The 24,626-nt window shown below is 45.4% G+C and overlaps 2 protein-coding genes across 2 annotated transcripts; both read right to left on the bottom strand.

The window, feature by feature from the left end:
* Positions 1–574: 574 nt before the first annotated feature.
* On the bottom strand, positions 575–2,379 carry LOC126158523 (cuticle protein 18.6-like). Its single transcript, XM_049916449.1, has 2 exons — positions 2,368–2,379; positions 575–1,297 (listed from the first exon to the last, which is right to left on the bottom strand). Exons 1-2 carry the CDS (start codon positions 2,377–2,379, stop codon positions 575–577), a joined length of 735 nt encoding a protein of 244 aa, XP_049772406.1.
* Positions 2,380–20,064: 17,685 nt separating this feature from the next.
* Positions 20,065–21,919, bottom strand: LOC126158507 (cuticle protein 18.6). Its single transcript, XM_049916447.1, has 2 exons — positions 21,899–21,919; positions 20,065–20,655 (listed from the first exon to the last, which is right to left on the bottom strand). The coding sequence occupies exons 1-2, from the start codon at positions 21,908–21,910 to the stop codon at positions 20,065–20,067; spliced, it is 603 nt and encodes a 200-aa protein (XP_049772404.1). The 5' UTR covers positions 21,911–21,919.
* Positions 21,920–24,626: the final 2,707 nt, after the last annotated feature.

Genomic DNA, 24,626 nt, shown 5'->3' with positions numbered 1-24,626 from the left:
GCAGTAGTAAGACTGGCTTCAATTGAGGAGCTCCTTGACTGAGAAGTAGCATCTGCAAAACCGACAGCGACAGGGAGAGGGATGTGCTGACGACATGCCTCTCTATACCTGCATCCAGTGAAGCCTAATGGCTGAGGATGACACGGTGGTCGGTCGGTACCTTTGATCCATTCGCAACCTGTTCAGAGCCAATGGTTGTAAGGCACAGCACTGTTCAAACAACCTTTTAGATGGTGACAGATTTACCTTATTTTCTGGTAATTGGTTAAATTGCTGGAAATGTTTTATGGCGTAGACATTCTACAACTTGTGCTACATGGCATACAACATTGGCTACGTATTATAATTTCCAAGTACTGAAAATAGTTATAATACTGTAGCTCAATTACGTACATTTGGGAGAGCTATCGTAATTTAGCATACATTGGAAAGGCTGGGTTTGGGATGAAAATGAAAATAAGTAATAATGTACCACTAAGTAGTTTAGACAAATAATATATTGATGTTCATTAATGGATACAAAAATTTGTACAAAATGAGGATGAGCAGTTGGTTGGTTGGTCCACGTCAGTCCTTAACCGTGGTAGGTGCCACCATAGGCCAGGGCGGGAGCGTAGGCAGCCCTAGCGATGGGGGCGGCGTAGGCAGCCCTGGCGATGGGAGCGGCGTAAGCCCTGGCGGGGGCGGCGACGGCCACAGGGGCGTGGGCGACGGCCACCGGGGCGGCAACGGCGGGGTGGGCGCCGGCCTCCTTGTGCACGACGGCGTTGAAGCCGTTGACGGGGTCGGCGGTGTAGTCGACGACGCGGATGGAACCGTCGGGTTCGGCCAGGCTGTAGCTGCCCTGGATGACGTCTCCGCTGCGACTCTCGTGCTGGCTCTTGGAGTCACCAGTGTGGGCGTCCTGGACGTTGTAGGCGAAGCTGTACTCGGGGTGCGGGTCGTACTCCACGGCGGCGGGGGCGGCAGCGACAGCTGGGGCGTAGGCCCTGGCGACGGGGGCGGCATAGGCCCTAGCGACGGGGGCGGCGTAACGAGCGATGGGGGCGGCGTAGGCGGGGGCGGCGTATCCTCGGGCAGCCAGAGGTGCGCCAGGGGCGTAGACGGCGGGGGCGCCCAGGTAGCCGGCGCTTGCTACGGCCACCACTACGGACAGGATGATCAACTGCCAAAGAAACAGAATACTGTTAACATTCCCGCTCTGACAACTCAGTCCCAGATAAAAAGTGCTCCCTCTTTTGTCTAGAACATATTTTCCAGTTTTCGTATGGCCCTGTAGAAGGTGTCTGCAATACTCCTAAGTGGGACTCTGAAGTCAAGAAAAATTTGGCAAAAATAAAGTGGAGATTTTCTGCTGTATGAAGAGTCCATTCAAAGCAAAAGAACTAAAGCAGCGACATATCTCTTTGATAAGCGCTAGTGACCAGTAGAGCGTGTGCTTTAGATGTAATTCTATGGAATATTTAATTGCATCTGCATCCGTTAGACTAATATATTATATCATTCTAAAGTGTTTTTTTTATTCGAGGCGTGCTCTGCCACGTGATGGTAGGTCCGCAACTCTTCAGTGTTGAGGAAATTGGATATTTTTTTTTATTCGTCTGTCTCAGTTGCACTGATATAAAATTCAGCTTTAGTGGTTACCAGTTTGACTCTGACACGCCCACTCTCAAACCACACACCTTGCTATTAACCGCCTTATTCATACAATATGTATATAGTGCCAAAAGGCACAAACTACTTCTGTACAGGAAAGTATACAGTGGGGAACAAACACCCTCATCATTGATCTTAGCCTATTTGTTCGTTAAATTTTCCTCTACCTTCTCCCTCTATTATCTCTCTCTCTCCCTATATATATATATATATATATATATATATATATATATTCCTTTGCTGGAAAGGAAGTCCAGGTAGCTAACACTGCTTGTCAAAAGCGCGCAAATGGCAATGCAATGCACTATATTAATGTATTCCAATTCCAAAAGTATCTGAGATATCTCACATAATGTAGTAATTATTGTTTCTCCTGAACAGCGCGAATGCCCATTGTTTCTTTGATAATTGTCCTAACTAACGTAGCCTAAAAATTAGACATGGAGGAACCTGGAATAATGTTTTGACAGACGATGTTTTAACAGACGATATCATTATTGTGTTACGAAAAGCAACAAAAAAAATTGCCGTGTAAGACACGTCTGTCGTTCATTACCGGCAATTGTGTTCAATTCTTCATCGTTATACGTGATTTCTTGGCCCTCGTTTACGAGTATACGAGAGGTGAAAGTAAGTTCAAATTAATGCTCGGCAAAGCCGTCGCCACGGCGCCAGGTAAACACGAGAGTGCGCTGCTGCCGATTGCCTCACCTTGCACGCCATGTTGCTGTTGCTGCTGCTACGTTCCGCTGCTGTGTGCCTGCTTGGGCGGCGGTCACTGATTATATAGCCACAGCCGGAGCCGCCTGGTCCCCCCGCGGCGCAAAACTTTTGCCATTCACCGCGGAAAACTTGACCCCTGTCGCACTTGTCGCGTGCATACTTTCTAGATTGCAAAAGTCAGTGGCGAGTGTCAGGAGACACAGATTAGCTTTAATGTTTACTTTTTAAGAGCAGATTTTAAAAAATTAATTTTACTCTCAGTTTCACTTTTGAGATTATATGCATTGATACGTTATTGCAAACGTCAGTGCAAAGGAACACAGATTACATGGTGGGCCTGAAAACTTAAGTGAATTGTCTCAGGTAATAAAGGAAACAAAAGTTACAAACAAAGTACTTTTACTGGTCTTGAAAAGCAATCACCATTAGCTGCACAGTTCTGACATTTGCCACAAGGCTGTTTCAAACCGACAGCAAACGCATCTTCTGGAGTCGCTCGAAGCACTGTGGCCCCGTGTTGTTGGATATCCGCATCAGTGCAGTGTGTCAGTAGACCATGCGACAGTCAACGCATGGTCTGACACAAGGAAAATTACGCTGTTCTCACGTACGTATTCCATATCCTTAGACAATAAGAGGAACTTGGCAGAATAGAAAGAGCTGTGTATAAAAAGTGGACTCATTTGTCTAAATAAATTCCCATTGCTTAGATTACTGCGATCTTTCGTTTCAGCACCATTGCAGTGTTATGTAAGGAAATGGAGGGATAAACGGTGGTCACTGATTGATGCAATTATTCTCTTAATTTGCACATTCTTCTAATGTCATTAATAAAGGAATATGAAATATTTCACAATATAGGTATGGGTTTCCAAAGTCGTGTAAAATCTCTTTCGGTGTGACTCCCGTTTGCGAACGTCCTTGCCGCAGTGGTTACACCGGTTCCCGTCAGATCACCAACGTTAAGAGCCGTCGGGCTGGCCTAGCTCTTGGGTGGGTGACCATCCGGTCTGCCGAGGGCTGTTGGCAAGCGCGGTGCACTCAGCCCTTGTGAGGCAAACTGAGGAGCTACTTGATTGAGAAGTAGCGGTTCCGGTCTCGTAAACCGACATACGGCCGTGAGAGCGGAGTGCTGACCACATGTCCCTTCGTATCTGCATCCAGTGACGTCTGTGTGCTGAGGATGACACGGCGGCCGGTCAGTGCCGCTGAGCCTTCATGGCTTGTTCGGGCGTAGTTTAGTTTTAGTGACTCGCGTTACTGATGGGGGTGGAAAAGTTGTTGATTGCTTAGTGAGAGAAAAATTATTTAATAATTCTGAAAATCAGATACACACCCAATTTGAGGATGATTCTCGATAGAATCGTTAGTCGCAGCACTCAAAATGGATTTACATTAGCGGAAGAGGTACGAACGGGTTATATCCTAGTGCCATATTTCATGATTATTGTTATTTTTACGCTCTAGAAAAAAAATACATGTCTCTGGGGTGGGGTTGTTTGAGGGAAGGGACCCACCAGCGAGGTCATTGGTCTCATCGGATTAGGGAAGGACGGGGAAGGAAGTCGGCCGTGCCCTTTCAAAGGAGCCATCCCCGCATTGGCCTGGAGCGATTTAGGGAAATCACGGAAAACCTAAATCAGGATGGCCGGACGCACGATTGCACCGGCGACCTCCCGAATGCGATTCCAGTGTGCTAACCACTGCGCCACCTCACTCGCTAAACACCTGTCACGCTTTAGAGTGCTATGCAGGAGGCAGAGGGCTTCTCTAATGAGGTGACCTGGAGAAAACTATTAGTCGTTTTACGTTTTGATCGTGGAATCGAAAAGTTAAAGACTGCAAGCTCTTAAAAAGGGAGAGAATTATACTCGCTTAATTTTTATGTACTGCGCAAGAGGCCATTTTGACACTCCCCAAGGCTTCCAGGAACTAATCCGTTTTCATTTGTCCATGATATCCAATATTACAAATTTACTCTTTCTGATGGACACACGTCCAGATCGTCCGCTCTCAAAATTCCGCCATCTCTCTCCCCACATCCACCACCGCTGGCGGCTCACCTCCTACTGCGCAACGCTACGCGCTGTTAAACATCGAGCTGCCCAACACTACAATAGCAATTATCCAGCAATGCAGACAGGCCACAGACTTCACACAGCACAACCAGTGATTTTCATACAGAGCGCTACGTGGCGTTACCAATATAAAAACCTAAACAGCCTATTTACACATTTACCTCCTTTTACAACCTTGAAGAAGGACTCATAGGACAATATTAGTCACTGGAAAGGTTCTATTCAACGCTAAAATGTAAATATGCCCGGATGTGACAAAACAAGATTAGCATTAGCATATCTACTGTTTTTCTGCAGAGATCGTAATATTCCATCTGGCACCGAAATGATTTAGTGTTAATCTTCACTGCTCCCTTGGGCGAAGTCTGTGCAGTCGACTCACACGGATGGGCCCAGTTCACAAAATGTTTGTCACATACTATCTTTCATTTGTGCCAGACTGTTTTAAAATCTTAGTATTCATTGTTGTCCATGTTGCTTTCAGGTTTCGTTACCTCGTATGTAGTACTTTGAAATATCAATTTTTACAGTAATGGTCTGGCGTTCTGTTCTTCAATCCGTAGTAAAGCTCTCAATACTGTCTTTACACACAAAAAATCATTATAACGCATCTAACTACAACGCATAACTTATCACTCATCACGATAACTTCATACAAAGTGATTTCTGTCTTTGAACATATTTTATTCATTCATATTTCAATAATACAACAAAACAAGTGTTTTTCTGTGATCTTCAGTGATCTGGTGATCCAAAAAGGCACGACAGAGCAAATACAGCAGTTGATGCATACGGCTTTCAATGTAGGAACGACTTTGTGAAAAGATTTTGAGATCTAGTTCTGCTGCGTGATATGAGGTCAATCTCGACCTGAGAAAAAGTATAATGAAGCTGCAGTCACTAGTACATTGGCAGTTCTCTTCGTCGAGGTTTTCCAATGAATTGAAATATGACTGATACAAATCAGTTTTAAGCATTTCTTTACCGATAATCGTTACTGCAACGATTTTGTATTATAATAATTGGTTGCTCATTATTTTCTATTTTAATATACGTATGTGAAAGGGTAAACTAAAAAAAAATATGAAATGAAAAAGTGAAATAACGATTTCCATAATACAACAAAATACGTACAAAAAATAACTGGAATAAAAATGAAAGTTTAGATATTTTAATTAGGTATAAGGGGCGTTCAAAAAGAAACGAGTTTGAGGCATAATTACAGAAACCAGTACCTGTGTGTTAGAAGTATTGATCCTGGCTGTTGAGACACTTGTCCCACTGTGAAAAGGCGGTGAACGGCTGTCTCATAAAATTCCCTGGGATGCGATGTTTAACCAGCTCCGCATGTACAGCTGGACGTCGTCGTCCACACGAGTGCCGGAAAGGTTATGCTGATGTTCTTCTTTGGCCAAGATGGCCCCCTTCTGATTCACTTCCTGCAGCACGGGACAACAGTGAATGCCCAGCGTTACTCGCAAGCGTTGACCACCCTTCGTCAAGCAATCAGATCAAAACGACCAGGCAATCTCACCCGTGGGGTCACTCTGCTCCACAACAATGCTAAACCTCATACGGCCAACACAGTCGCGGCACTCCTGCAGAAATTCAAATGGGAGGTTCTCGGCCACACTCCATACAGTCCGGACGTGTCTCCCTGCGATTACGCCATTTTTGGTCCCCGTAAAAAGGCTCTGAGGGGCAAACGATGACGTCCAGCTGCACATGTGGAACCGGTTAACATCGCAGCCCGGGAATTTTATGACATAGCCAGTCACCGCCTTGTGTCACAGTGGAACAAGTGTCTCAACAGCCAGGATCAATATTTCTAACATACAGGTACTGGTTTCTGTTGTTATGACTCCCGCAAGTTTCTTTTTTGAACGCCCCTTATAAATTGTACATACTCCAACAGCACATTGTGTACAACTTATTTTCCAAAAATCATTGCAGAAACTATCTTCATCACACATGGATTTACTTTGGAATGCGAGCTTCTTTAATTTATGTTGTAGTAAAAGTTTCTATTTTGTAGAATTCATTAACGGTGTAGGGGTGATTTGTAAATTTTCTGATTTTTTCAAAAGTTGATTATACAGTTTTCAAGAACGTCAGTTACACTTCAACCTTTTGTATAAAAAGATTTTTTTATATTTCATTGTTTCGAAGCTAATCCCTATAAACCTAATACGTCAAATTAGCTTTCGGTGTGTGTTTCGCCCCTTAAACGAGAAACTGGGCAAAAACAAAAACAGTTATTGATTTATTTTGCTTCTTACAAACACCTGCCAAATTTCATCAGAACTTTACATTGACTCTTTGGAATGTTCCTTGTGAGCGTCTCCTGCAGGCATAGCGAACATTCTAATTAACAACCCATGTTTAAGTTTAATATCATAATGTAGAACTCAACTATGTTTATTACATAATTACAAACAAACTTTTAAAAATTCCAACGAAATACAGCTTCTTGCATGAATAGATACACCTTATCCTTGATGGCTGGGAATGCAAGTTCTCAGTTGTAAAACTCAATGTAGGTCTCACAGCACACAGAAGCCTCGAAAGACAGTCTGGAACCAGCAGCGCAAGAAGTTTGCTCCACCCAATGTGGACAACTTGAACAGGCTAGTGTACAGGCTAGCGTACGCTGCGATTGGTTCAAAGCTATAGACATTCATTTGTCGTATAAGCAATAAGTGCCTTTCAGGCAGAATGCATTAGTAAATTCCAAGCTTAGGCAGTAGTGTGATCACGTGTTTGAACGGCAACGGTATGAATACTACGTATTTAGCTGCAAAAGTGACTTTACGTAAGTGACTCACACAATCATAAGCATCTTAGAACGAACAAATGTCCAGAGTAAAAGAAGACCGGACAGATTATTGTTCAGAGAGCTGTTTATAGCTTGTTAAGGGGCTGTGAAGTCAAATTACTCACGGGACATCCCACAACTGCTTTACCGCTCCCTTTGATATTGTACACATTTCAGTGCTACGAAATTATTGAAATTCTCCAAGAGTATTTCAGTAAGCCCAATCCCACTGTTTTGGTATAAAATCAAAATGCGGTAAGAAAGACAATCTGAATATGAGGGACCACATATCTGCAAACAGCAAGCACTTCACAATCAATTAGTGAACATTCGAAGTGTCTCAGCAGATGTCATGTAAATAATCCGAAGCTTTATCTTCATAGCGTCGACTGTGTAACATTAGATACGCACCATTTCTCACCTACTACTACACAGTAAACAAATTTATAGAGTACTAACTAACAAATGAGACAAGGCAACTGAGCTCTATTCTGGTACCCTGAGATAAACTGAAACTAACCTATTATTCACCTCTGATATTCATGTGCTCCTTTGCAGTTACCATGCACTTTGATGTACTTTTTTTTTAAGCGGGACTCCAACCAGAAGCCAGGGATCTCCTGCTTACTGCCTTTCCTACCAACTTTTCTTTGTATGTATTTATTTTTTCAAGCCAAATTAAATAAGAATTGTTGGACATTTCAAATTTTTACATAAATTTGTTATTTTAAATAAATAATTTTTATCAGTCTCATGACAAAATGAGATATTAGCTAGAGTAACAAAACAAAAAAACTCAGGGCACAAGGGCTCTTCTTCTTCGTTTTCTAGTCGCGACAGTCCGGTGAATTCTTATATTTTAGAAAAAAAAACTAATCATGAGGAGACTTTATACAGAGTATATGATCTTTGATTGTGATCGTTTTTTTCTTTATTGTTTTACATAATTAATAAATAGCTGCAATAGCAGAGCACATGCGAACGAAAAAGAAATGAGGCTTGTTTCAAAGCCATCCGTGAATTAAACATGTGTAAGGAAAAATGTTCAGAAAATGAAGAGAAAAAGGAATATGAAAAAAGTAGGAAGAGTTGCTATGCCGTGCATCCCGTCGTCTCGCCGTCAGTACAAACGCCGTTCTATCGTTGGAGGGGGTGGGGACGTTTCCTGCTTTGGTGGCGCGTTTTGCCGAGATTCCAGCTCCTGGGCGGGTATTAAATAGTTCACGAAAGAGGCCCTATAATGTCGATGTCGGCACAGAGTACGGTACTGTACTGGATACGTGTCCAGAAGTCCGCCGTATCGATGATGTCGCCCCAGAAGAGGTATTTTAAAGCCAAGCCACTGATCTGTGTGATGGCGTGCCATTTAGACGATCGAAAATAAGTCGCATCAGGATATATCGGCATGGTAGGAGAGACCTGATGTGACGGCAGTCGGAGATGGAAAGCCACAATCTTCTGCACAGGGGTCCAGACAGCTGCTGCAGCACCACACTGAAAATGGTGTAAATCTGTATCCTCGACCTTGTAATTGAGGTACAGGGTGACCCCACCAGCGCAATGAGGTGCAGTTCCTGGCTTGTAGTATATTTGCCGTTGATGAGAAAGAACCTCGTCGCGGTGATGTCAGTGTTGTGGTGTAGTTGATGGCTCCTTTTTCAAACTGTAGGCCAGAAAACCAGGGGCCTACGTGCTTCAGCAGGATTTAGGCGTGGGTGCGGTCGGAGAAGGCGGTAGATGCGGGGGTATTCGTCTTCCAGCCTGGGGAGCGCGGTGCATATGTAGCAGTACTCCGGAAAGGAAAGTACGGTGTGTGCCATTGGAAGTGGGCTATGTACCAATGATGTCAGCAGGCGTCTCGAAATATATGCGAATTCGGCGGTCAACATTCCAGTGAAACTAGTGTCCTGGCTTTTCCACAACTGGAGGATAGTATTGTTGTAAAGTGCTGACTGAGGTACTAGCTCTTACGTCAACAAGCGTGAGGCCACCATCCCGCTTCGGTAAGATAAGGGCATCATACTCGACACTGAAGATGTTTCCGGGACATATAAAATACCCGAAGGCTGCCGGTAGTCTGGCCGCGATTGTCGCATTGATGGGCATAATCTGCGGGATCCGGGCTGCCAGGTGTGTATTGACAAAGCTGAGCTTCTGGCACATACACTCCTGGAAATGGAAAAAAGAACACATTGACACCGGTGTGTCAGACCCACCATACTTGCTCCGGACACTGCGAGAGGGCTGTACAAGCAATGATCACACGCACGGCACAGCGGACACACCAGGAACCGCGGTGTTGGCCGTCGAATGGCGCTAGCTGCGCAGCATTTGTGCACCGCCGCCGTCAGTGTCAGCCAGTTTGCCGTGGCATACGGAGCTCCATCGCAGTCTTTAACATTGGTAGCATGCCGCGACAGCGTGGACGTGAACCGTATGTGCAATTGACGGACTTTGAGCGAGGGCGTATAGTGGGCATGCGGGAGGCCGGGTGGACGTACCGCCGAATTGCTCAACACGTGGGGCGTGAGGTCTCCACAGTACATCGATGTTGTCGCCAGTGGTCGGCGGAAGGTGCACGTGCCCGTCGACCTGGGACCGGACCGCAGCGACGCACGGATGCACGCCAAGACCGTAGGATCCTACGCAGTGCCGTAGGGGACCGCACCGCCACTTCCCAGCAAATTAGGGACACTGTTGCTCCTGGGGTATCGGCGAGGACCATTCGCAACCGTCTCCATGAAGCTGGGCTACGGTCCCGCACACCGTTAGGCCGTCTTCCGCTCACGCCCCAACATCGTGCAGCCCGCCTCCAGTGTTGTCGCGACAGGCGTGAATGGAGGGACGAATGGAGACGTATCGTCTTCAGCGATGAGAGTCGCTTCTGCCTTGGTGCCAATGATGGTCGTATGCGTGTTTGGCGCCGTGCAGGTGAGCGCCACAATCAGGACTGCATACGACCGAGGCACACAGGGCCAACACCCGGCATCATGGTGTGGGGAGCGATCTCCTACACTGGCCGTACACCACTGGTGATCGTCGAGGGGACACTGAATAGTGCACGGTACATCCAAACCGTCATCGAACCCATCGTTCTACCATTCCTAGACCGGCAAGAGAACTTGCTGTTCCAACAGGACAATGCACGGCCGCATGTATCCCGTGCCACCCAACGTGCTCTAGAAGGTGTAAGTCAACTACCCTGGCCAGCAAGATCTCCGGATCTGTCCCCCATTGAGCATGTTTGGGACTGGATGAAGCGTCGTCTCACGCGGTCTGCACGTCCAGCACGAACGCTGGTCCAACTGAGGCGCCAGGTGGAAATGGCATGGCAAGCCGTTCCACAGGACTACATCCAGCATCTCTACGATCGTCTCCACGGGAGAATAGCAGCCTGCATTGCTGCGAAAGGTGGATATACACTGTACTAGTGCCGACATTGTGCATGCTCTGTTGCCTGTGTCTATGTGCCTGTGGTTCTGTCAGTGTGATCATGTGATGTATCTGACCCCAGGAATGTGTCAATAAAGTTTCCCCTTCCTGGGACAATGAATTCACGGTGTTCTTATTTCAATTTCCAGGAGTGTATTTAGTAGACGTGGTAGGTGGCTCTGTATGTTTACCCAAAGGCGTTGCAATAGCGCCAGAAAACTGATCGTCGAGGTACGGCGAATTTCTCACGTACCCACCGCTCTGAGAGAGCGGAGGGTGTCCACCGGCTGAAAGAGAGCCACGCTATCTGTGGGAAGGCCACGGCCGTTCTTAATGGTGCGTGGTTTTGCAACCTTCATAGTACTCCCTCTCCCTGCACTGTAACGGGTAAAACCCATTGTATCGTGGCTTGTATTTCGAACACTGAACATGCGACGAGTGGCAAGTCGCCCGCATAGGTATGGCAGCAGAACACGTGCTCCGAGAGTGAAATACCCATGAAGTGTCGCCGTAGTCCGCAGATAAATGGTCCCATCGCAGTGGCGTAAAGCGAGGTCGACAGTGGGCAATCCTGCCGTACTGAGCGTTTCATCCGTATAGATTCTCTGCGTCTTCTAATGACGAGAAGCATGGACTCCTCCCCTTCAAGGAGGTACGTGATCACATCTGCGCCGCGCGGGATTAGCCGAGCGGTCTGATGCGCTGCAGTCATGGACTGTGCGGCTGGTCCCGGCGGAGGTTCGAGTCCTCCCTCTGGCATGGGTGTGTATGTTTGTCCTTAGGATAATTTAGGTTAAGTAGTGTGTAAGCTTAGGGAGTGATGACCTTAGCAGTTAAGTCCCATAAGATTTCATACACATTTGAACATTTTTTTTTTATTTTTTTTTTTTTTTTTTGTTCACATCTTCGTGAACGTCGGGGGAATCACTATCCAGTCCATGGAGACTGAGAAGCCTGTAAGTGGGAAATGTTTTGCCCCACGGCGGTCACATCTCGAATTCACCGACGATGGTCTGGATGTTATTATCACCACCTAAGCTGATTTATTCATGGGACACATAGCATAGCTAGAAGACGCATGGAAATCTTGAAATCGAAATTTAGTAACGTGACCAGCCGGTAGCTATCAAGTCGTGTTCCTCCTGCAGGTTTCGGGACTTGTAATGCCGAAAATGCAGATAAAATACCTTCTGCACCATTCCAAATTTTTCGCCGTTTTATATCGGTTGATAACTTGTATTGTGTCCGCCCCCGGTAGCTGAGTGGTTATCGCGACAGACTGTCAATCCAAAGGGCCAGGGTTCGATTCCCGGCTGGGTCGGAGATTTTCTCCGCTCAGGGACTGGGTGTTGTGTTGTCCTAATCATCATCATTTCATCCCCTTCGACGCGCAAGTCGCCGAAGTGGTGTCAGATAGAAAGACTTGCACCAGACGAACGGTCTACCCGACGGGAGGCCCTCGTCACACGACATTTCATTTGTATTGTACTTACGATTCTGAAGACTTCACTACAGAAAGTATATTTCATACGTAATCGATGTAATAGTGTATTTATTTCTAACTGTACATAATTGATTGTAATTATAATGAAAATATTGTAAAGTGCTCGGTAAAAACCAAGGTACCTTTAATTAAATGTATCCAACGTAACGACGAAATGGAATTAGCTGTGCCGTTGTTCATCTTTGCGTATTGAGAGCCTCTGCCGCGTTGCGAGCATAAAGGAGGCAGAACACCCTTTCATAAGTATTTGTGGGGCGCGCCCGCCGACGCAATGTCCAGCTATGCTCGCACCAGTGTAGACGCGCCTGATTCGTTAATCTGCGAGTATTAGTAGGACGATAGGATTGGACAGGCGGAGGAATCTGTAAGTCAAACTATTGCCCGTACCATGATTATCCGTGAGTCTGGAGACGACTCGGGGCTCTAGTCGAACAGCAGCGGCAGCAACAACAGCGGCAGCTCGGGATTGTCGTCGGTACAGTCTTCGTCGTCCGCACAGCTACAACATCGTAATACTGTTAAGTGAAAAATTATAAACTTACGTAGGTATTACCCAGGAAACATTTCTATCACAAAGTACTGCTAAGCTGAATAATAACCTGCAATAGTTAAAACTTCTAGCCGGCCACAGTGGCCGAGCGGTTCTACGCGCTACAGTCTGGAACCGTGCGATCGCTCCGGTCGCAGGTTAGAATCCTGCCTCGGGCATGGATGTGTGTGATGTCCTTAGATTATTTAGGTTTAAGTAGTTCTAAGTGCTCAGAGCCATTTTAAAACTTGTAGGGCACCTGTGCTGTCATTGTCCTCAGACATTACCAAGCACTGCCCCTTCCCTTTCAATGCAAACACCGAGTGTCGTAAGAATACGAAAACTGGTTAACTATTTATTGCCAGTTTTATGTCTTTGCTAATGACCAGTTTCGGGCTAAATTTTATGCCTCAGTAACTGTTCATTATTATATTGTATAACAGAGGCTACTTAAAGCAAAGAAAAATGTCACTGGCAAAACTAATAACTAAAGATACATCACAAATTAAGAGTAAGCAATTTCGTTTATTATGTATTTAGCTTGGCGAGTGACTTCTCGCGGTTTGGTTCAAAAATGTTCAAATGTGTGTGAAACCTTATGGGACTTAACTGCTAAGGTCATCAGTCCCTAAGCATACACACTACTTAACCTAAATTATCCTAAGGATAAACACACACTCCCATGCCCGAGGGAGGACTCGAACATCCCCCGGGACCAGCCGCACAGTCCATGACTCGCGGTTTGCTATGTATTTTATTGTTGTTATTTAAAAGCAAAATCAGTTCCTCACTTGCTTAAAATAAATTCTTTTCAGTCTTTCAATAATCAAAAGTCAATTGCTCGCCTCTTTCTAAATTTTGCATTTCATTTCACTGAGATTACTGGAAGCTTTTTTTTATATAACACAGTTTCAGTTAAGCCAGTCATTCATTTAACCAGAAACTACACTCCTGGAAATGGAAAAAAGAACACATTGACACCGGTGTGTCAGACCCACCATACTTGCTCCGGACACTGCAAGAGGGCTGTACAAGCAATGATCACACGCACGGCACAGCGGACACACCAGGAACCGCGGTGTTGGCCGTCGAATGGCGCTAGCTGCGCAGCATTTGTGCACCGCCGCCGTCAGTGTCAGCCCGTTTGCCGTGGCATACGGAGCTCCATCGCAGTCTTTAACACTGGTAGCATGCCGCGACAGCGTGGACGTGAACCGTATGTGCAGGTGACGGGCTTTGAGCGAGGGCGTATAGTGGGCATGCGGGAGGCCGGGTGGACGTACCGCCGAATTGCTCAACACGTGGGGCGTGAGGTCTCCACAGTACATCGATGTTGTCACCAGTGGCCGGCGGAAGATGCACGTGCCCGTCGACCTGGGACCGGACCGCAGCGACGCACGGATGCACGCCAAGACCGTAGGATCCTACGCAGTGCCGTTGGGGACCGCACCGCCACTTCCCAGCAAATTAGGGACACTGTTGCTCCTGGGGTATCGGCGAGGACCATTCGCAACCGTCTCCATGAAGCTGGGCTACGGTCCCGCACACCGTTAGGCCGTCTTCCGCTCACGCCCCAACATCGTGCAGCCCGCCTCCAGTGGTGTCGCGACAGGCGTGAATGGAGGGACGAATGGAGACGTGTCGTCTTCAGCGATGAGAGTCGCTTCTGCCTTGGTGCCAATGATGGTCGTATGCGTGTTTGGCGCCGTGCAGGTGAGCGCCACAATCAGGACTGCATACGACCGAGGCACACAGGGCCAACACCCGGCATCATGGTGTGGGGAGCGATCTCCTACACTGGCCGTACACCACTGGTGATCGTCGAGGGGACACTGAATAGTGCACAGTACATCCAAACCGTCATCGAACCCATCGTTCTACCATTCCTAGACCGGCAAGGGAACTTGCTGTTCCAACAGGACAATGCACGTCCGCATGTATCCCGTGCCACCCAACGTGCTCTAGAAGGTGTAAGTCAACTACCCTGGCCAGCAAGATCTCCGGATCTGTCCCCCATTGAGCATGTTTGGGACTGGATGAAGCGTCGTCTCACGCGGTCTGCACGTCCAGCACGAACGCTGGTCCAACTGAGGCGCCAGGTGGAAATGGCATGGCAAGCCGTTCCACAGGACTACATCCAGCATCTCTACGATCGTCTCCATGGGAGAATAGCAGCCTGCATTGCTGCGAAAGGTGGATATACACTGTACTAGTGCCGACATTGTGCATGCTCTGTTGCCTGTGTCTATGTGCCTGTGGTTCTGTCAGTGTGATCATGTGATGTATCTGACCCCAGGAATGTGTCAATAAAGTTTCCCCTTCCTGGGACAATGAATTCACGGTGTTCTTATTTCAATTTCCAGGAGTGTACATTCGATTTTACTTTCAAAATTTTGTATTTCAGAATAATTAATTGTAAATTCAGTGCTCTCTGATTCATTTATTTTCTCGTGAACTGTTGAGCTGTGGAAAAGCGTGATAACCTTCTGTTGCCACACCAGTGATTATTTTATTAAATTTCTTTGCTATTACCTTTCTCAATTTCTGGAGATTTATTGCTCTAGATGGCGAGGGGCTGTTTAATTATCTCCTTTTTAGTTAATCAGTGTTTTCTTTGTGTTATTAGTGATTTTTGTACTAAATGTTACCTGGTACCCTTCTTCCCCCTGTGCGGATAGTGAGCGATTGCACTATACTCCACCCATTACAAAATTATCATTAGTACTTAGGTTAACTTTAGAATAGATTCTTCTTCAGAAGAGGCTGTTATATACTTTTCTCCAACCAACAGGTGTTAGCTTTGCTAACTGCAAATTTTCATTAGGCTTACGCAATCACGGTCAGTTACATCGCAATCCAGTAGGCCGATTAGGAAGGGGGAGGTTATGGACTGGTATGATTAAGCGTTTCAAGGACGTTGGTGGCGGCAGTACAGTGCCAAACACAAGTTCCTAGTACATGTCTCTCCAGTGTGGCAACATCAGATCTTGGAACGCTCTGTAGAACTCGAGCGGTAAACCGTCTGGGCCGGGAGACACAGTGATCCATTGGCCACAGGTCCAAGGATATCGTCGGCCATCACTTCCGCAATAAGGACGGTTGTTGCCGCGGCGTCCAGTGTACGATGGATCCCCTGGGGAACCTCAGCAATAACGTCTGCACCATCGGTACTTCTTGATGGTGGTGTCTGTAGTGCGTTGTGAAGGCATCAGCGATGGCAGCTTGCGATGTCAGCCGTCGTCCATCAGGTAGGTCTAAAGTTGACAGTAATGTCTGTCGACGTCGACGAACATTTCGAACGTTATGATGCATAGAAAGTTCTTCACCATTAAAATATCTTGACCGCGTGGTCGTATAATGTCTTCTTCCAGTCGGCACGTGATCAGCGTTAAGATTTTTAGCTTGATGCATTGAGCTTCTTTTAGACAATCTGGGGACAGGGGATGGCCCGTGAGGTAGCACTGAGCACTACAATAGAAATCTGTTGTGAGGTGGTTCCACCTGACTTTGGCTCCACCGTATTGTGTCAAGGTGCGGCGGATGGCCGGTTTGGCGCACAGTATCCACCACTGCAGTGTGGTCTCATGACGCATGATGCGCTTAACACATGCACATTTGGCACCGTTGGTGGATCTTCGACATCGTAAACCGCAGCATCTTCTCAGATGAGGCTGGTGCTACGCCTGTGTTCCATATCCGTGGGCGCGGCGTATCTCTAGTATCAATGAGACCTAGATGAAGTTGCTGTCCTCAGTTCTTGTAGAAGGGCTATGTCGGCGTCCACTGTCCCTATCGTGTCGTGAACCTTAACGTGGGAGTCGATATTATTGATGTTGATAGCAGCTATTCGTTTTGCCTTGTGGTGGATCCGTGCTGCTGATGTGCTCTTATTTGTTGAAAGATGTCGTGGAGCATTGTGGAAATCCTTAGGGATCGTAGGAGTCGTTGTAAGATGATCCCCTATTTTAGTGTTACTGTAATGAAGGAACATTTCTCATCTCCGCATCAGGTGGGAGTGGCAAATCCACGTCATCTCCCCAAAAAAACCGTCCGTCAATTTCAACATTGGCGAGAGGTGGCGGCGCTGCCCATGTCGGCACAGTCGCTTCGGCGACGACGGGCGTGCTATTTCCATGGCTTCCGGGCGTGTTTATTGCTCACAGTCTCTGGTGGACGAATCACAGTCGTGTGGAGAATGCGTCTCTCTGGCAGCAGAAGAATTATTTGTCGTCTTCGCAGTCAGATTTGTGCGCCACTTCTTCGTCCTGCGAAGTTGACACACTGGTCGATTCTGATGTTTTGCTGCGTTTCGTGAGGCGTTTGGGCGACTTTTCCTTCTGACAATGTGTGACGGTATCTGAGGAAGGAAGATACTTACGACATTCCGGTACAAAGAAAAGGGGTTGGAATAATTCGGTCTTCAATCTGAATAAGACTCTCACTTCTTGTGAACTTCGAGTGTGGATGTGTCCTGTTGTAACTTATGTTAACGGACAGCACTGTCGGTGGCAAGGTGCTGTGACGCCATTGGTTGTGTCAGTTCTTGGAGAGCGTTATGAACTGCGTCTTGCAACCGCCACATAGGTGAATGGAAAGGCGGTTGTGGTTCGGTCGGTGTTCGTGTCGTAGTTGTGTGATGCGGCGTTGCAGGTATTCGTTACGGACGTTGACCTCTTTGCCACAACCAGAAACATGTTCGGGGTTTTCCGTCGTAAATCATCACTGCTCGGTAGCCGCCTACGAAAATATACCCATGTTTCGGCTATATGTTTGTGCACTTTTCCATCCGAGCTTAGCGCCACGATGACGTCTTCCTGTACCTCGAATGGTAGTTCGAAAATACTGATCGTTCGAAGGCCAAGTCCGGCACGGTCCACGCCCACAGGCCCGGTGCAGTCGTCGGAGTATCGAAATTTGAGTCTGTGTCGAGTCCGTTGGATAATCTTGTCGCAGGTAACGCCAAAAGTCATCTGAACATAAAGGACGCTGCTGACCATCGATATGTCAATGCCGATGAGATCGTCACAAAGGACGTTGACATCATCACGTAAGAGTTGGGCATGACAGTTTGTTCGACTTAGAGGCGCGGTGACGCAGAAGTAATCAAACACCACACGCGCGCAGCGGCAGGGACGGCTGTGAGCAGTCCGCACTGCGGAACTGCCAAAGTCTGGTTAACCTGTCCACACGTGACTCACAACCCGTCCTCGAAACTACATTTCTAACAGTACTTCTTTTCTACTATCCAAACTTAATAGAAGTTCTCCTGCGTATCTTGTGGGACTGACACTCCAGCAAACAGTGCCAGATGCGAGTGGGACTCGCGCTCTGAAGGTTCAGTACAAACTCAATTATGTATGTAGACAGTTACTACATTCCAGGAATCGAGAATCACGACGAGTTTTAATGGTTATCGACATTGATACCGGCAAGATATCTGTCCGAGAATTCCAAAACTTTCGAGAACGTTTTAATTTTAACTTTGAAGTCGGATAACAAATGATAAAAAACATTTTTTTCGTGTGATATAATTTCAAAATAACCGTTTTTCAATTTTTTCCTTTACTAGGACTGTTAAGGCTTGTTTCTTGCCACATATAGTGATTTTAGGTGAATGGGAAGTAGCATAGGCGTTTTAAAATTTAAATTTGAGAATATAAAAATAAGTGACGTAAACAGCCGCATCTTTTAATTCCACTTACTTAGAAGCATAATTTCTTTACACCTAAATTTCAACTTGATACTCCCACCCGTTCCTGAGAACACGGAGACAGTCTCATATAATAACAAAATAACAATTTATTGACTTTTTCATTCATTATTAAAAGAGTTGACCGTGTATTACAACATTTATCTTCTGTACTATGATGCCAAAAAAATTTTTTTGAGTGATATAACTACAAATTAATGATTTCGGACTTTTCCTATACTTATACTGTAAAGCCTTTCTTCTTGCCAACTTTCATGATTCTAGATCAACGGGAAGTACCCTGTAGGTTTTGATGAATTTGCGAGTGTCTGAATATTGACATAAATGGCCGTATGATTTGACTGTATTAACTTAGAAGGTTACATCTATTACACCGCGAGGGAACCATAGACCTTAGGACATCACATAAATTTGAACTTCATACGTCTACTAGTTCCTCAAGTAAAAGGTTTTAACAGTCGGGTAACCAGACGGATACACAAACAGACGGACAACAAAGTGATCCTTTAAATGTTTCGGTTTCACCGATTGAGTCACGGAACCTTAAACATGATACTACGGAGAGATGGCTTAGTCACAGTCTACAAGACCTGATCCAGAATTAATCTTACTCTCTGAAACGGAGTGTGTACCATTGTGAAACATTTACATACCTACATAGCAGGACAACACAGAGATAGATGTCACCTTGAGCTCTTTCCCTAACAGTGGTACATGACCAGAAATTTCTTTCTGCAACATGGATAAACTGTGTTGTTCTCGCCCGATGGCCCAATCCAACTGATTCTCACCTTGCACAGCACACTGCTGCTACTACTTCCCATCAATATGTCTTCAGATTCCTATCTGTCAATTATGACATCTGTGCCCTCTGACTATGTTTGTTAATGCGGAAATGCTGAGCTGCAACGTGCCGTGACTCGGACTCCAAGTCACCCTGTAAGTATTTCTGTAAAACCGGTTGAGTAAGTCCGTTCAGAGCGTACCGCTTCTAATAAAACCATGCCTAGTAAAGCACAGTGCCAACGGCCTTGCTGCAGCAGTAACACCGGTTGCAATTGAGGAGCTACTTGACTGAGAAGTGGCGGCTCCGATCACGAAAACCGACAACAACCGAGAGAGCGATGTGCTGACTATATGCCACTCTATACCTGCATCCAGTGAAGCCCGTTGGCCGTCGATGACTCGGCGGTCGGTCCGAACCTATGGGCTTTTGGAGGCCTGTTCAGGGCCAGTGGTAGCAAGGCACAGCAGTATTCAAACGACCCTTTACATGGTGACACATTTACGTTACTTTCCTGTAACTGGTTAAATTGCTGGAAATGCTTTATGGCGTAGACATTCTGCAACTTGTGCTTCATGGCATACAGCATTGGGTAAGTATTACAGTTTCCAAGTACTGAAAATAGTTATAATACTGTAGTTCAATTACGTACATTTGGGAGAGCTATCGTAATTCAGCATACATTGGAAAGGCTGGGTTTGGGATGAAAATGAAAATAAGTAATAATGTACCACTAAATAGTTTAGACAAATATTATATTGATGTTCATTAATGGATACAAAAATTTGTACAAAATGAGGATGAGCAGTTGGTTGGTTGGTCCACGTCAGTCCTTAACCGTGGTAGGCGCCACCATAGGCCAGGGCGGGAGCGTAGGCAGCCCTAGCGATGGGGGCGGCGTAGGCAGCCCTGGCGATGGGAGCAGCGTAAGCCCTGGCGGGGGCGGCGACGGCCACGGGGGCGTGGGCGACGGCCACGGGGGCGGCAACGGCGGGGTGGGCGCCGGCCTCCTTGTGCACGACGGCGTTGAAGCCGTTGACGGGGTCGGCGGTGTAGTCGACGACGCGGATGGAGCCGTCGGGCTCGGCCAGGCTGTAGCTGCCCTGGACGACGTCTCCGCTGCGACTCTCGTGCTGGGTCTTGGAGTCACCAGTGTGGGCGTCCTGGACGTTGTAGGCGAAGCTGTACTCGGGGTGCGGGTCGTACTCCACGGCGGCGGGGGCAGCAGCGACAGCTGGGGCGTAGGCCCTGGCTACGGGGGCGGCGTAGGCCCTAGCGACGGGGGCGGCGTAACGAGCGATGGGGGCGGCGTAGGCGGGGGCGGCGTATCCTCGGGCAGCCAGAGGTGCGCCAGGGGCGTAGACGGCGGGGGCGCCCAGGTAGCCGGCGCTTGCCACGGCCACCACCACGGACAGGACGATCAACTGCCGGAGGAAGAGGACACTGTTATCGTTCCCGCTGACGTCTCAGATAAAAACTGCTACCTCTTTTGTGTAGAACATATTTTCCAGTACTGATATGGTCTTGTACAAGATATCTGCAATATTCGTAAGTGGGAATCCGAAGTCAAGAAAAATTTGGCCAAAATAAAGTGGAGATTCTCTACTTTATGAAGAGTCCATTCGAAGCAAAAGAATTAACGCAGGGACACTGCTCTTTGATAAGCGCTAATGACCAGTAGAACATGTGCTTTAGATGTAATTCTATGGAATATATAACTGTATCTGCATCCGTTGGACTGACATACTACGACATTCTACAGTGTTTTTATTATTATTATTATTATTATTATTATTATTCGAGGCGTGCTCTGCCACGAGATGGTATATCCGCAACTCTTCAGTACTGAGGAAACTGGGTAGTTTTTTTTTTCTTTTTATTTCGTCTGTCTCAGTTGCATTGATATAAAATTCAGCTGTAGTGGTTACCGGTTTGGTAACCTTGCTATTAACCGTAATTATTCATACGCCATAATGCCAAAAGGCACAAACCACTTCTGTACAGGAAAGTATACAGTGGGGAACAAACACATGATCATTGATCTTAGTCTATGTGACTGTTTCATTTTCCCATTTTCCTCTACCTTCTCCCTCTCCCTCTATTATCTCTCTCTCTCTCTCTCTCTCTCTCTCTTTCTTTCTCCTCATCATTTTTATTTTTTATTTTTTTTTTATTTTTTTACAGGCAAGGAAGTCCAGGTAGCTAACTGCTTGTCAAAGGCGCGCATCCTTATTTAAGTGACAATGCTACGCAATATAGTAATGTATTTCAATTCCGAAAGTATCTCAGATATCTCTGCATAATGTAGTAACCATTTATTATTATGAATAGCGCGAATGTCTATTGATTCTTTGATAATCGTCCTGACTCAAGTAGCCTAAAAAATGGACATGTGGGAACTTGCAATAATGTTGTAATAGAAGATCTTTTAATAGTCGATATGATTATTGTGTTACGAAAACAAGAAAAAATTCGCCGTCTAAGACACGTCTGTCGCTCATTACCGTCCATTGTGTTCTATTCTTCTGCATTATACGTGATGGGCACTTTCCTTGTCCCTCGTTTACGAGTATACGAGAGGTGAAAGTAAACTCAAATTAATGCTTGGCAAAGCCGTCGTCACAGCGACAGTTAAACACGAGAGTGCGCTGCTGCCTGTTGCCTCACCTTGCACGCCATGCTGCTGCTGCTACGTTCCACTGCTGTGTGCCTGCTTGGGCGGCGGCCACTGGTTATATAGCCACAGCCGGAGCCGCCTGGTCCCCCCCGCGGCGCAAAATTTTTGCCATTCACCGCTGTAAACCTGACCCCTGTCGCGCTTGTCGCGTGCGTACTTTCTACATTGCAAAAGTCAGTGGCGAGTGTCAGGAGACATAAAGAAAGTGCAGATTAGCTTTAATGTTTACTTCTTAAGAGTAGATTTGAATAAAACATCGCAATTTGCATTGCATTTTGCTGAAAATGTGCAGGAAGAACATTTAAAAAACTTCGGTGAATTGTCTCAGATAATTAAGGAAACAAAAGTTACAAGCAAAATACTTTTACTGGTCTTGAAAAGTAATCACCATTAGCTACAAGACACTTCTGACGTTTGTCGTAAGACTGTTGCAAACCGACAGCAAACGCACCTTGTGGAGTGGCTCGGAGTACCGTGGTCACGTGTTGTTGGACATCCGCATCAGTACAGGCGATGAGAGTGTTCTCAGTACGTTCCGTGTACCATGTGACAGTCAATGCATGGCCCGACACAAGGAAAGTTACTCTGTTCTCACGTACGTATTCCATGTCCTTAGACATTAAGAGGAACTTGGCATAACAGAAAGAGCTGTGTATAAAAAATGGACTCATTTGTCTAAATAAATTCCCATTGCTTAGATTACTGCAATCTTTCGTTTCAACACTATTGCAGTGTTATATAAGGAAATGGAGAGGTAAATGGTCTTCATTGATAGGTGCAATTATTCTCATGTTCCCCACATTCTTCTAATGTCGTTAACAAAAGGAACGTGAAATATTTCAAAATCTGTGTATGTGATTCCAGTGTGACTCCCGTTTACTGAAGGGGATATAAAATTGTTGATTGCTTAGTGAGAGAAAAATAATTTAATGATTCTGAAAATCAGATACGCGCGAAATTTGAGGATAATTCTCGAAAGAATCGTTAGTCACAATGAACAAAATGGATTTACTTTAGCGATAGAGATACGAACGTGTTATGCCCTTGTGCCATATTTCATTGATTGTAGTTAGTTTTACGATCTAGTTTTACGATCTAGTTTTACGATCTTAGATTGGCATGCAGAAGGCAGAGGGCTCCTCTGATGAGCTGATTTGGAGAAAACTATTATTCCGTTTACGTTTTGATCATGGAATCGGAAAGTTAAATACTGCAAGCTCTTAAGAAGTGCGAGATTTATACTCGCTTAATTTTTACGTAATCCGCTAGAGGGCATTTTGACAACGTCCAAGCCATCGAGGAACTAATCCGTTTTCTCTGACCTCCTCAAAGAAGAAGCCATGGGACAATAATATGTTTGTACACAGTTTTGTTCACTTGAATGGTTATGTTTATAATGGACGGACATACTCCCATCTGCCCAAGTTCTTTTCAGCGATAAAAAGCAGAGATACCTGAATGTGACGAAACAATATCAACCTTGACATATCTACACTTTTTCTACAGAGATCATAATATTCCATCTGGCACCAAAATTATTTATTGGAACTCTTCAGTAGCTAGCTGTACTTAAAATGTGCACATTGCTATGCTTAAAATATTTCTGTAAACAACACGTGTCGACGTTCCCGATTATCAAGATTCAAAGACAAGACATTTCGTTCTTCATCATATCGAGGGTAAGAACCTTCTTCCCTTCTTTCCTCGTTCTCTTACTGGTGTATCAGGAAGGTTGAAACGTGTATATTTTAAAAGTAAAGAAAATTTTTTAAAAGCTTCAGAATTTGCTATGCTTAATATTAGTTGCAAAAGGAGAGGTAGTTTTAAGTTTTAAGGAGGGAAGGTACTTTCTATTTCCGCCTTGGTAAATTGTCCACTTTCAACGTACCCGTTCTCTGGAAATGTTAACATTAACACACTTAAATTTTTTCACATACATTTACATTATTCGCTAAGAAGGTGACATTTTTAGGAGTAATATATTAAATAAACAATTTCGAAAAAAAATTTAATAGTGACCCGTTTTGGGACACATTTTTAAAATAAAAGGCCATTTGTAATAGAGTTAGAAAGCTAAAAAGATCTCACTTCATGCACGAATACCAAGACGACTGACTGTTAGAATTTCATTGCTCCGGGATAAATGATTTCAGAGAAAAGGCACATCTGGCTAGAAAAAGGAGGAAGTTACAGGAAATTAAGTTTAAAATTTTATTGGACTTACAGTGTCTATAACATTTTCCTGCTATGCACTCATCATTTAAATTCACAGTTTCTTTCACCGCATTGGTCATAGATTCTACTGCCATTGATTTGCAAGCAGCAAGCAATTATATTTCTGAAATATTGTAGGAAGACTTGGTAGGTTCATAATGGCACCAAAAGCGTACACTTCATTCCAATGATACGCATGCCACACATAAACCTAATATTATATTAATTATATTAATTGTGTTCTTTCTTACAAGTCCTTCAGATCATTGCTTTAATCTTTGGAAGTCAGCCTCGGTATTTCTTTGCTTAGGAACAAAAAACCCACGTGTTACTTATTACTTTAGCTTACAACTGAATAAGGGAACAACAACTGCTGACTGCTCAAAGCAGAGGAAAATATATCCTTAGGTTCATGAATTCAGAGAATAGAAATCACAGAGCAACAAGTGGGTGTGTTTCACTCTGCAAGCTGTCATTTAAAGTGGCATCTATGGTCTTTAAATA

This window comes from Schistocerca cancellata, chromosome 2 (assembly GCF_023864275.1).
Source record: "Schistocerca cancellata isolate TAMUIC-IGC-003103 chromosome 2, iqSchCanc2.1, whole genome shotgun sequence".
NCBI lineage: Eukaryota > Metazoa > Arthropoda > Insecta > Orthoptera > Acrididae > Schistocerca > Schistocerca cancellata.
Note: the sequence above shows the minus strand (reverse complement) of the source record. Positions and strands in the feature narration are given on the sequence as shown.